Raw genomic sequence first — 13,887 nt, 5'->3', positions numbered from 1 at the left:
CCGCCATGCTGCCTTCGTCGAGCCGGCCACCCGTGAAGCACAGCAACATCGTCCCTACGCTGTCCTTCAGCCTGCCCAGCCCTGAAGAACAGGACGAGGAGGAGAGAACTTCTTTTATAACAGGTGCGTGGCTCTTGATGTTGATCATGAAGAACAAGACGAGGAGGAGAGAACTTCTCTCATAACAGGTGCGAAGCTCCTATTTTCGGTCATGTATCAATTTTTTATTCAAAATTGCTTATAGTTTCATGGCCTATCTGGACCTGCATGATTATACTCAGGATAATGTTTTTATATTTTGCTGAATACAAAATAAGAATCGTGAAGTTAATTTGATTCGATTAATTATTGACGTTTATAAATTTATTGTAAAAAATATACGAGTAGTAATGATATTTAATCGATCAGAATCTCACTCTCAAACTCGTAATTACTTGATAGAAACTGCGCTTAATATCTCTGAAAACGCTTTCGTTGTTTCAAAAATTTTTAATCGTTCATCAAACACCTCTATTTTATCAGCTGATCAAGGAAAAATTTTGAAAACATTTTTCAAATGAGCAGATGAAACAATAGCAATAATGATCTTAAATGATTATTATGTAAAGTCATAACCATTATTTTTTCGCAATAAAAGCGAAAAATATTTTTAAACCTTTCAAAAACGATTGAAATCCTGACAATAAATCAACAATCTCGGAATCATCAGCAACCGTGATATAATAAATAAAAAAAATCTTGGAATCATCTGTAATCGTCAAAGAATAAATCAACAAAAATCTTGGAATCATCAGTATAAATCAACAAAAAATCTTGCAATCATCAAATTTTACTGAGAGACAGTTCATATTGTCTCGAAAATTTCTACCTGAAATATATGTCAGTGAATCTTTTTGCATCTTCCGACGGTTCAGAGATTTATCCGGAAAAGGTCATCTGTTAGGGAATATATTTGCGTGCCATGTTACCTGGGATTTACGAAGGATTTGAGACCGGAAATTGAGACTTGAGGAGCAGAAAGAAGTGTTCAGAAGCAGATCAGGTGTCGGCTGTCTTTTGCTCTATGTTTCCTTCTGGAGTATTATGAGAAAAAAGTATCATTATGCTAATAAAGTATTATTATGAGAGTAAAGTATTGTAATGAAAATCAGTATCATTATGAGAATAAAGTATTATTATAAGAATAAAGCATTATCATGAGAATAAAGTATCATTACGAGAATAAAGTATCATTCAAGATTCAAAACGTTCGTCAGAATAAATTCCGTGAAAATGTGTGCTGTAGCAGGTGCTATAATTATTGGAATATATTGCTAAAATTGTTGCCGGGATTTTTACGTTTGTTTTTCAAAAAATGATATTGTTAATTTATTTCAAAATTTTGATTCCAACTCAACTTTCATGATATTAAATTTTATTTCCGTGTTACTATCGATTTTTGTCACAATGCTTCTTCAGCCATAATTCATACATCATAAATTTTATTCTATCCATTGTAAACTATAAAAATTTTACTGTATTATCAATCTCTACTGTATTGTTTCATCAATCTATACTGTACTGTACTGCACTGTATTATCAATCTATACATCAAAATTGTACTATATCAATTACTCACTATACACAGATTCTATGTAGTATTTCCTATCTTCAGTTCATATATGATTATCATTACCTGCGTGATGTTCATCATGTTTTTGGTATTAATTTCATTTGTTAACTTCATTTCATCTATGATTAGACATTTTACAAATTGTTAATTATCATTCTATTCATCGCCGGACATTTTACAAATTGTTAATTATCATTCTATTCATCGCCAGATATTTTACAAATTGTTAATTATTATTCTATTCATCGCCAGACATTTTACAAATTTTTATCATTCTATCCATCGCCGGACATTTTACAAATTGTTAATTATCATTCTATTCATCGCCAGACATTTTACAAATTGTTATCATTCTATCCATCGCCAGACATTTTACAAATTGTTAATTATTATCCTTTTCATCGCCCGACATACAATATACAATTTCAATACAATACAAAATACAATAATTATTATTGTATTCATCACCAGGCTCACCATCAGGCCGTACATCGTCACCATCACGACGCCAGGGCCGGCCGAGCGTTAGTATAGACGAGGACCATGAGACGTTACCACTCATGATACGCGAGGAGGACGAGGACGGGGACGATGACGATGAAGATCACACCGACGGTTCTGACGTGCCACTCCTCGCTACCAGGAGCCACAAGAGATCAGGATCTGCAGTGTCCAGGATCCCGACGAGTCCTTTGGGCTCTAGGAGGTGTTTGCCGTAGCCCAGGGGCTGAATTTAATCACTTGTTGAGTACACGTAACGGCTTAAGCACACGTAGCGGCCTAAGTACGCGTAGCGGCCTATGTACACGTAGCGGCCTAAGTTCACGTAGCGGCCTAAGTACACGTAGCGGCCTAAGTACGCGTAGCGGCTAATGTACACGTAGCGGCCTAAGTTTAAAAGTGAAGGAGCCTCCGTCCGGTAGCGATCCGGGCGGGGGGGCCTCTGCCGTTTGGCCTGGCCCACGTGAATGCCGGGTAACCGGCCGACGCGCAGGCCAGGGTACCCCCACGACGAAGACGCGGCAGAGATCGTGGGCGCCTAAGTACACGTAGCGGCCTAAGTGCGCGTAGCGGCCTATGTACACGTAGCGGCCTAAGTTCACGTAGCGGTCTAAGTACACGTAGCGGCCTAAGTACGCGTAGCGGCCTACGTACACGTAGCGGCCTAAGTACACGTATCGGCTTAAGTACACGTAGCGGCCTTAGTATACATAGCGACTTTGGTGCACGTAATGGCCTAAGTACACGGAACGGCCAATGTACACGTAGCGATTAGTATACGTAGCGGCTTTGGTGCGCGTAATGGCCTAAGTATAATGACCTAAGTACACGGAACGGCCTATGTACACGTAGCGGCTTTGGTGCGCGTAACGGTCTAAGTACTCGTAAAGGCCTAAGTACACGACTACACGTAGCGATTAGTATACGTAGCGGCTTTGGTGCGCGTAACGGTCTAAGTACACGTAAAGGCCTAAGTACACGTAGCGACCTGTGCGGACGTAGCGGCCGATTTTTGGTCTGTTCTTGTGGGTTGAGCGTGAAAGCTTTCAGTGAATGGCTTTAGGTATTCGTCAATTGATGAATACTTAACTGCTTTTAATAGTACAGCCCCTGAACTGAATATAAATATTATAATGGGATTTGTTAGATTTTAAAATGATTTCTTTATTCTAAAATGAGATTTGTCCTGGAACCGGATTTTTTTATAATCTTTGATTGAAATTTTGTATTTTAAGACGGGATTTTTTTTAATCCGGAAACAATTTTTTTTTGCATTTTAAGACGAGAATTTTTTTAAACATTCACGCCGTGCCTGTCTTATGCTTTTTTTTAAGACGGGCACTGGATTTTTTATGCATGTTGCAAAGGCGCAAATGGCTGACGACGCTCGCACAGCAGAAATTTTGTTTTCTAAAACCGCATGCAATTCCTCCACGCTCACGTCGCTCGAAGCTTCTGTATGTATGACGTCTTCCCATGAATATATCCCGCGGACGCCACAGCGCTCGAGGGTTGCTGCGTTGCGCGTCGACCCTCTGGAGCCAAAATGACTCTCTTTTAGATCGAAGAAGGTCGACATAATTGCGCCGCGCATCTCGCCAGGTGGAGGCCACAGCAGCAGCAGCAGCAGGATTGCCGCGTCTGTTCGCTTAGTAGACAGGCAGCTGAAGCAGCCAAATACGTACCTCACTTCATTCATCGTCGAACCATTCATCGACGACATTCATCGTCGGGCCGCGTCTGTTCGCTCGGTAGACAGCCGGCTGGAGCAGCCAGATACGTACCTCACTTCATTCATCGTCGAACCATTCATCGACGACATTCATCGACGACATTCATTGATGACATTCATCGTCGAACCATGGGTCGGAGACTCGTTGGGGTACCCGAACTGTTAGTGCAGGAATGAGATCATCGAGTGCACAGGCCAACTCGGTGTTGTAGAATTGCACGAGATCGTTGACTCGGTGCCAACCATGAGTCAGGCCGACATAGTCGGGATGACTGCAGTTTTTAGCGCAAGACATGGCCGCCGAGACCGCTCCACGGATGACAGGTAACGGCTTTGTACGCTGGCACCGGGCGCACACATGGCACCGTCCACTGAAGTAGTCGATGGTCGGATATTGCGATCTCGATGATGTCGACAGGCAGACTTTGAAGGTCTGCACTCGTGATGACAACGTCCAGCAGTCCGCTCATGTCGTGCGTCGGCAAGGTCACGTGACAAACCATTCTGAAGGTGGACAGCAGGTCATTCTGCTGACGAGCCGATGGGTCCTCGACGTGATCCAGTCAAATGTTCAAATCGCCGGTGATAGAGACATGATCGGTAAAGTTACAAGTCTGTCTGGTGAAGACATCGCACAATTCGATGAAAAAATCGTTAGCCACAGCAACTGATCGAGGACAATAGATGGTGACCGCCACTCCCGTAAACGAGGCACAGGTGACCCTAGCACATAGCAGCTCAAAGATAGGGCCTGGCGCCGATGTCAAGAACGGCAAGATGCACACTCCTGCTGGCGACGGTAGCCACTCCACCATAATTCGTCGTCAGGGTGCCGGGTTACATGCGAGGCCGCGCGCGCTCGACTACTTGCTGTCTTTCGGAGCGAAGACGCGCGATGCAAACCCAGTTAGCGTCATGCCAGGTCTCGGACAGGAAGACGACATCTATTAAGCGTGAGCGACAGATTCGAAGAAACTCATCAACCTTGTTATTCAGCGTACGAATGTTTAGGCAGCCGAACGATAACCGGCGACACGGCTGCACACAGTGGTTATCAACACGAACGCTAAGCAGGTTTTGAGGACTACGGGTCAACAGGCTGATGTTCAGCAGCATACGTAGACGAAGAGTTCACCGCAAATGATTGACGATCGGTGTCGGAACAGTCACAGTCGCCCACAGTCAGATTTAAGGAACAGTCAGGAATTTAAAAGCAAAGAAAATAGCCAAAAATTTCACCATTTCTTATAAGAGAAAACGTTTCGGAGTCCAGCTCCATCGTCAGTTCAAAACCTAGAACACAGGTACAAGCAATTAGTAACCTAAAATTCACATTCAAACAATTCACCTAAACTTGAGGACATTAGAACTAAAATCGAAGATAACAGAAATAAAAATGAGATGACATGTAGAGAAAGTACTATCTATTTACAATTTGTAGAGGATAGGAACTGAATGCAGCATTTAAACTGGGTTTCTGTTTAAAAATATATAATGATTCTAAAATTCGTACGAATTTTAGAACCATTATATATTTTTAAACATATTTTTATATTTTCACATTCAAACAATTCACCTAAACTTGAAGACATTAGAACTAAAATCGAAGATAACCGAAATAAAAATGAGATGACTTGTAGAGAAAGTACTATCTATTTACAATTTGTAGAGGATAGGAACTGAATGCAGCATTTAAACTGGGTTTCTGTTTAAATGCTGCATTCAGTTCCTATCCTCTACAAATTGTAAATAGATAGTACTTTCTCTACAAGTCATTTCATTTTTATTTCTGTTATCTTCGATTTTAGTTCTAATGTCCTCAAGTTTAGGTGAATTGTTTGAATGTGAATTTTAGGTTACTAATTGTTTGTACCTGTGTTCTAGGTTTTGAACTGACGATGGAGCTGGACTCCGAAACGTTTTCTCTTATAAGAAAAGGTGAAATTTTTGGCTATTTTCTTTGCTTTTAAATTCCTGGTAAATTTGCGACTTAAGCAGCGATTTTAATACTTATAAGGAACAGTCATCTCGTCTACAGTCAGCTAAAAGCTGAAAAAAAAACAAACGTACAAGCTAGGCTACGAAACGTTTTCGAATAAAATATTGAGATTTTTTCTTTGTATTTTCTTTGTTTTTAAATACTCGCACAAAATGTCACGCGTAACTCATCAGCGCGTGATTCTGATACACTTCTGAGCAACTTAGCGTTATTTGACGGGGTGTTAAGCAACACCATGAAAAGGGAAAAATAATTATTCTCGTTTAATTACTAAAATGTATCTTTGTTGCTTGGGAACAGTCTTGTTTACGGTGAAAGTTTTATTGTTATTATTTATTATTAAATTTACTCCATCCATCTTTATGTTATTGTTCAGATCTATTGTCACATCGTTTTTTTGCGTCCTTTTCATGACGTTGCATAAAAATAACTAACATTGCGGTAATTCCAGCTAATTGGAAAACAACTCAGTGTTAACTAAGTACCAACGACAAAACAAAATTAATCACTCTAATCTAAAATGAAGAGTTGTTTTCGCGGCCCTATTATCCTGTTAATAAGGTCATTATCTGCTAAGTATTTTGCGCTTGGCTTGTTTTGCCAGAGCCGCGGCCTGGAGAGGTGGCGAGTGTAGAGCGAGTCTCAGCTGCGCTTCATGAATAAAGATTAACTCGCATAGAGTAGAGCTTATTGAGGATACGGTATAAATAAATTTGCTGAGGAATGGTGTTATAATTAAATTTAGTAAGGAATGATGTTAGTATTAAATTCACTAAGGCATAGTGTTATTGTTAAATTTACTAAGGAATGGTGTTATTATTAAATTTACTGAGGAATGGTGTTATTACTAAATTTAGTAAGGAATGGTGTTATTATTAAATTTACTAAGGCATGATGTTACTAATAAATTTATTAAGGAACGGTGTTATTATTGAATTTTCTAAGGAATGGTGTTATTACTAAATTTACTAAGGAATGGTAGTATTATTAACTTACTAAGGAATGGTGTTATTATAAAATTTACTAAGGAGTGATGTTATTATAAAATTACTGAGGAATGGTTTAATATTAAATTTACTGAGGAAAGGTATTATTATCAAATTTACTGAGGAATGATGTTATTATTAGATTTACTAAGGAATGGTGATATTATTAAATTTACTAAGGAATGGTGTTGTTATTAGATTTACTAAGAAATGGTGTTATTATTAAATTTATTAAGGAGTGACATCATTATTAAATTTACTATGGAATGTCATTATCATTAAATTTACTAACGAATTTATTATTATTAAATTTACTATGGTATGGTGTTATTATGAAATTTACCAAGTAATGGTGTTAGTATTAAATTTACTAAAGAATGGAGTTATTATTAATTTTACATGGATTGTTGTTGAACCAAAGTGACAACGCGTGTTTATGATAAATGATTGTTCCATTCTGCGAATCCTTGATTTCCGTTCAGTTGCATGAAATTTTAGAAATACTTAAACTCGATTTAGGTTAATAGTCTGAAATCGTTTTTTACAAAACATGTAAGATTGGAATATCCATCATATGAATCGTGATGGATATTGCAATTATATTTCCGCTTGCATGGATTCAACGTACATGAATAAGGGGTTTTTAACAGAAATTGGTGAACCTTCATGGGGACTGTAAAATATAAACTACATTACCGCATCCACGAATACATATTCGTGGTCGTGTTTCAAATATATGTGGTCGATACACGAATAAATATTCTTGTTACCGTATACACGAATAAAGATTCTTGTTATCGTATAAACGAATAAATATTCTTGTTACCGTATACACGAATAAATATTCTTGTTACCGTATACACGAATAAATATTCTTGTTACCGTATACACGAATAAATATTCACAGTCGTGTTTTTGAATTCAAACTGTTGCCTTAACACGTTGAGTGTGGGACGACCCACCCTTGTTACCGTATACACGAATAAATATTCTTGTTACCGTATACACGAATAAATATTCTTGTTACCGTATACACGAATAAATATTCTTGTTACCGTATACACGAATAAATATTCACAGTCGTGTTTTTGAATTCAAACTGTTGCCTTAACACGTTGAGTGTGGGACGACCCACCATGGTTGCCAGTTGGCCTGGAAACGGCCAAGTCCGAGCAATTAAAATGGCCAATAACTCAATATTTACGAGTAAATTCGTAGGTTCCGGTGCAAAAAATAAATTTTCATCTTTTTCGTACTTTTTAAAATTTAATAAGGAAATACCGACATAGTACATTTTCGCCGGACAACGCAATCAAAAAACTAAAGCGCGAACTATGTTAATGTCAAAGTGTTAATCTTACTGAATAAGTTGTATTTTACATGTGAATTTTCGGTCAGGGCTTCGGCGGCGGTTGGTGGCGCTTCAGCGGCCACCGGTGGCCAGCCATCTGAAGGCCTTGGCTCGACCATTGCAGAGTTCCTCAGTAAACGAAGTGCTGAGGAACAAACGTAAGTGAAATTGCAGCAAATGTAAGTGAAATTGCATCCTATACTGTTCACTGCTGAAACAAACGTCTTATATATGTAGGAATTACATATTTTTTTCATTTACTGTGTTCATTAATTAATTTATATTTATAAACACATTGTCATAAAAAATTAATGTTTTGTCAACGTTGGTTTCATATTATGGCTTGGAAAATATTTTTAGGAATGAACAGTCCTGAATCCAGTAGGAGTACAGCTCAAATTTGTCCTCCTGGGTAGTTCATTCAACATATCAGTTTGAAATTTAGAGACTTCGTTTTCTAATTATTGATAGAACATTACCTTGTTCACGCCATTGTTCTTTTTATTAATGCTGGAATGAATTTCTACACTTATTCTATTGCTATTTACAACACAAACCAACCAATAGCGCCAGATCAACCTTATTACTTAGCTTAGCATCCTACTCATAATTCGGAGTCTTGCAGTGTATGCTATGTTAAATAGCAGTTTATATGCGTGCTACAAGCCTACAACCTTAGTTTGTTTTTACCGTCTGTCTGTTTCTGAAGCATTCTTGAGAATGATAGAATCTATAGAATCCTTAGAATACTATAGAAACCTCACAATCCTATAGATATATCAGAATGTTATAGATGCCTCAGAATCCTATAGATGCCTCAGAATCCTATAGATGCCTCAGAATCCTATAGATGCCTCAGAATTATTCCTTGAATGCGTTATGAGTTTGGCATCACGGATATTACATTCTACCAGTTCTCTGGTCGAGCGTATTTACTAAGTTTAATTTCCCAAATACCATAATTGCAATATTTTTGTCCGTAAACTGAGGAATGTAATTAACATTAGTATAGTATAGTATCTTCGGCATTAAAGAATAGGCCTGGATAGCCATGTCAACATTAATCATATGCCAGCTGAGTTTTATTAGTCAGTGATTTGATTGGAATAATAGTCTCCGTAATTAAAACAATATTTTATTACACGCTTTGTTCGGCTGAATATTAAATAGGAAAATATTATAGATTCACATTTATTTCATGTATAATTTATTGATATTTGAGCAGGAATGTAGCGACGGCGGCTGCTGTGGTGCCAAGCCTGGTGGTGTCAGCGCAGCCAGAAGACATGATGAGTTTTGCCACCAACCTGGTCACTGATGCCGTGAGACAGGCTCAGATCAGGGTTAAACAGAGGGTAAGTGGGGCTCAAATTAGGGTAAAACAGTCTTTGTATTCCTGTCTCTTTTTTCATGTCTCTGTATTCAAGTCTCTGTGTCCATGTCTTTGTATTCAAGTTTCTGTGTCCAAGGCTTTGTGTTCACGTCTCTGTATTCAAGTCTCTATTCATTTATGTGTGTTCACGTCTTTGCATTCAAGTCTTTGCATCCACGTCTTTGTATTCACGTCTCTGTATTCCTGCCTCTGTATTCATTTATCTGTGTCCATGTCTCTGTATTCCTGTGTTTTTTTCATGTCTCTGTATTCAAGTCTCTGTATTCAAGTCTCTGTGTCCAAGTCTCTGTATCCACGTCTCTGTATTCAAGTCTCGTTCAAAGAGACTTCTTTTGTTCGTGAATTACGCCTCCCTTTGATGTCAGACTCTCAGTTAATTTACGAAACGGAATATTCTTCATCTGGTCAAAATTGCGAGTGGCTTATCAAATGTACGAAATGTTGAACGTTTTACGCGTTTTCTGGAGCATTGGCTCCTAAAACGTTGAAAACCTAACCTAATCTGATGTTCAATAAATTATAAATCAACAATCTCAGTTTATTTCAAAAGTTACTAAAGTACCCAATAGTGTTAAAAAAATAAGCTTTGGTGTAATATTGAAACTTTACGCCAAGAAGTTATATTTTTGTCGAATATTCGAGATTTACATATCTCAAAAGTTATGTATGACTATGAAGTATCTATATCAATTGTTGATAATAAGTTTCGAAATCATTGTAATTTATAAGGCATGTTAAAATCTAAAATCTATTTGTAAGTTTTCTCGCTTGAATTATTTTTATAATAAGAAACGTTTTTATTGATAAAAAACACTCAAGCGGCGAAAGATTTGCAAGACCATTTTTATCTGCTTATTTTTTTACCAAATGATTTGACTTTAAATTTTAAATTGTTTAATTGTGAATTTAACCTAAGAGTATCAGGGCATCAGGCCAACACTAAATCCAAGTAAATTAATGGCTAAATGTCAGTAATTACTTTATTCATACTTTACTTTGTAGAATGCGAAGGCAAGCAAGAGCGTTGAAACTTTTACGAAGTTCGTTCTCGACTAATGTTGTGTCTCAAACTATATCAAAACTTCTAGGGAGCCTATTGATCAGAACAAATGGAGTCTTTCAAGTCACGTTACCGGATACTTTAGTTACCCTTCACAGTCGCGTTACCGGATAGTTTATTTACCCTTCAGAGTCGCGTTACCTAATACTTTAGTTACCCTTCACAGTCGCGTTACCGGATACTTTAGTTACCCTTCACAGTCGCGTTACCGGATACTTTAGTTACCCTTCACAGTCGCGTTACCGGATAGTTTATTTACCCTTCATAGTCGCGTTACCGGATAGTTTATTTACCATTCACAGTCGCGCTACCGGATACCTTAGTTACCCTTCACAGTTGCGTTACCGGATAGTTTATTTACCCTTCACAGTCGCGTTACCGGATACTTTAGTTACCCTTCACAGTCGCGTTACCTGATACTTTAGTTACCCTTCACAGTCACGTTATCGGATACTTTATTTACCCTTCACAGTCGCGTTACCGGATACTTTAGTTACCCTTTTGAAGGACGCCTTAGTGGCGCGTTCAATAACGGTGTGAAGTCGGGGTATTTTTAGCCTTTATTTACCTCCGATGGAAGTTCATTGTTTCCTTAATTGCATCCATGCACGGCAAAGTCGTTTTGAACTCTCCCTGCAACCGTTTTAATTGGAGGCGCGTGAATAATGATCGTGAAGTTACATGTTAGGTTCATAAAATCTGCGAATGAATGGATTGCGTCTTTTGTTTGGCGAACAATGATGTTTGTGTTGATTCGTCGGATGTATTCAGTTTAATTGAGAGTTCAGTATTGCGTATTTGATTCGAAGCGCTTTTGATGAAAATGTTTTATAATAAGTATGAGTTATTTACAAACGGATCATAAATAGACATATCTTAGGCTGAATCAAAGCACTTATACGGCCACTAAATTTATTATTTTAAAATTTTAAATTAGAAATATTTTACAAATTTTATATTAATTTTAAACTTAAAGTCGTAAATATTATCTGCAAATTTTAAAATTGCAAATATTATCTGTATGATTTTTAGGACCCTGGATGGACTGTAAAATAAGCACCTTGATTTTTAGGACCCTAGAAATGTGATTCAAAATTCATAAAATAAGCACAAGAAAAATAAATACTTTATTGCGCAGGCTCGGGAATGCCCTGACTTGCGGGCGATGGTGACATCTTTTGTAGCTGAGGTCTTGGACGTCGCCAAGAAAGAAGCATACCGCAAAATTGCTGAGAAGAACAACATCAACAACGTTCAGAATTTGCCTCAAGTGAGTTCTAACGTTTAATATTTACACCGGTATGTGTTAGGTTTTTTTATTATTTTAATTTTAGTTTTACAGAGTATCTTCGACTCGATGGCTACTCTAGCGTTCTAAATTTTACTAGCATGTTTTAAATTTTTTAAGACATTGCCTTGTCGGACTCTCGTCAGTATTTGGCTTACAATGTTAGACAACAAAGATCATCTGCTGATGTCGTTTTCACCTGAATTACTTATGGCTTTTTTTCGTATGTGTTTCACGTTAGGGATTTTATATCAAGCAAAAAGTTGCTAGTACTAAAATTTTTGACCTCATGTTTTCTTATCTCGAAAAACTGTAGATTATATTGGAAATCCTGAAAATATGACGCAACAAACACCTCACCCTCATCCAAATGATACCTAAATTAATGAAGGTGATGGCCGAAGGGAGCGACGCGAACGTTTGTTGGTTGATGAAGCACGACTGATCTTCTGTGATGAAATTCTAAGCTACCATTAGTGCACCTAAATGAAAGCAGGCACTCTTATCATGCCGTTGCAAAACAAGCTGATATCCTAACAAAATTCGCGGAGCGCCTAAGCTTCGGCCGAATAGTCACTACACTCGGCGCAAAGTTATTCTGCGTCTACTTGGCCACCCGATCGAAATCAGTTTCTGGTCAGAATCTCCAATCCGACTTTATTGTCGCCTGAGAGTATGACAAGGGTTGGCCGAACCGAGTCATACCGAGCTAGCCAGCTGCCCAGAGGCTGTCCTTCGGACCCTGAGCCGAAGCTGACATAGAACTGATTTACTTGCTTCCCGAGTCATCTAAATTTTGTTAGGGTAGTCATAAAGAACAGTTTACGAGCATAAAAATTATCAAACTAAAGATGCAGAGCATGGAGGCAGTCCTGAGGAAGCTAACTAAATTGCCCACCCACGTGTATCAACAGATATCTAATAGAGCACTGCAACTTGCCTGCTCTCTCTACTTCTTATTCTACCATTATTTCTCACAAGTTGAGGAACTAACTGTTATTTTTTCCAGGGCCGTGGACTACCATCCGTAATCGGTGAGGGGATCCGGACGAACCCGTGGGTGCACCGCGCCGTCCGCTACGTCGGAAACATCCTGGACCGCATCTGTCCGTGCCGGAGTCCTTTCTTTAAATTGTAGGCTCATTATATAGACTATTATCACATGTAATACTGACAACTGAAGTAACTCAAACTTCTCCATGACATATTAAAATTGTTAAAAATATCCTCAACATTTTTTGCTTGCTTTAATGATGTTGTATCGTATTTTTATTGATCCTATCAGAAAAGGAACATTATTACGTGGGGGAATGAAATAGTTATACCCGTTTAATTTAAAATTATGTCGTATTGAATCAGTGATATTCATCGAGTTTGTTTCCGAAATTTTTTCTAGTTCACGAACCAATTATTGCAGCCATATTGCAAAAATTTATAAGACGCCGGTACCACAATTCACTTTCTTTCTTTATAGATAAGAAAGATTATATTTAAAATCAATATTCGGGTGCCGAAAAAAGTCAAAACAATTCGAAACTTTGTACCTTAAAGAAGTTGTGATAAATGTGCTAACATGTACACCGTCAAACATTTAACCCTCTACCGCCGTATGTCACTCTCCGGGAACATAACTTTCAACTTAAATTATGCGTAAACTATTGAGTGTAGCAGCCTGAGGACGTTTGTACTTTCAACTTAACCCTCTACCGTCGTATGTCACTCTCCGGGAACATAACTTTCAATTTAAATTATACGTAAACTATTGAGTGTAACAACCTGTGTAAGTTTGTACGCAAGAGAGAACATTTTAAAGTTGTCGTACGTGGCGGCAACCATCAGTGCAAGTCATTTTGCGCTCACTAGAACGTATCCTTTTTGGGAAGTAGGCGCGTGACAATATTGCTCCGGTTACTCGTGTCAGGCGGTAGAGGGTTAAGTTTGTCTTAACATATTTCGATTTGCGCC

The 13,887-nt window shown here is 38.1% G+C and overlaps 1 protein-coding gene across 1 annotated transcript; it reads left to right on the top strand.

Annotated features, from left to right (window-relative positions):
* Nucleotides 1-13,546, top strand: LOC108671143. The gene is made up of 6 exons (XM_018158621.2): nucleotides 1-123; nucleotides 2,084-2,318; nucleotides 8,229-8,339; nucleotides 9,407-9,536; nucleotides 11,773-11,904; nucleotides 12,932-13,546. Exons 1-6 carry the CDS (start codon nucleotides 6-8, stop codon nucleotides 13,058-13,060), a joined length of 855 nt encoding a protein of 284 aa, XP_018014110.2. The 5' UTR covers nucleotides 1-5; the 3' UTR covers nucleotides 13,061-13,546.
* Nucleotides 13,547-13,887: the final 341 nt, after the last annotated feature.

This window comes from Hyalella azteca, unplaced genomic scaffold (assembly GCF_000764305.2).
Source record: "Hyalella azteca isolate HAZT.00-mixed unplaced genomic scaffold, Hazt_2.0.2 contig17328, whole genome shotgun sequence".
Taxonomy (NCBI): Eukaryota; Metazoa; Arthropoda; class Malacostraca; order Amphipoda; family Hyalellidae; genus Hyalella; species Hyalella azteca.
Note: the sequence above shows the minus strand (reverse complement) of the source record. Positions and strands in the feature narration are given on the sequence as shown.

Bases quoted from the DNA above. Each gene is read 5' to 3' on its own strand.
- LOC108671143 (XM_018158621.2), top strand. From the start codon at position 6: ATGCTGCCTTCGTCGAGCCGGCCACCCGTGAAGCACAGCAACATCGTC. The intron at 8,340-9,406 runs GTAAGTGAAATT...ATATTTGAGCAG, and splicing joins CGAAGTGCTGAGGAACAAAC to GAATGTAGCGACGGCGGCTG. The intron at 11,905-12,931 runs GTGAGTTCTAAC...TATTTTTTCCAG, and splicing joins ACGTTCAGAATTTGCCTCAA to GGCCGTGGACTACCATCCGT.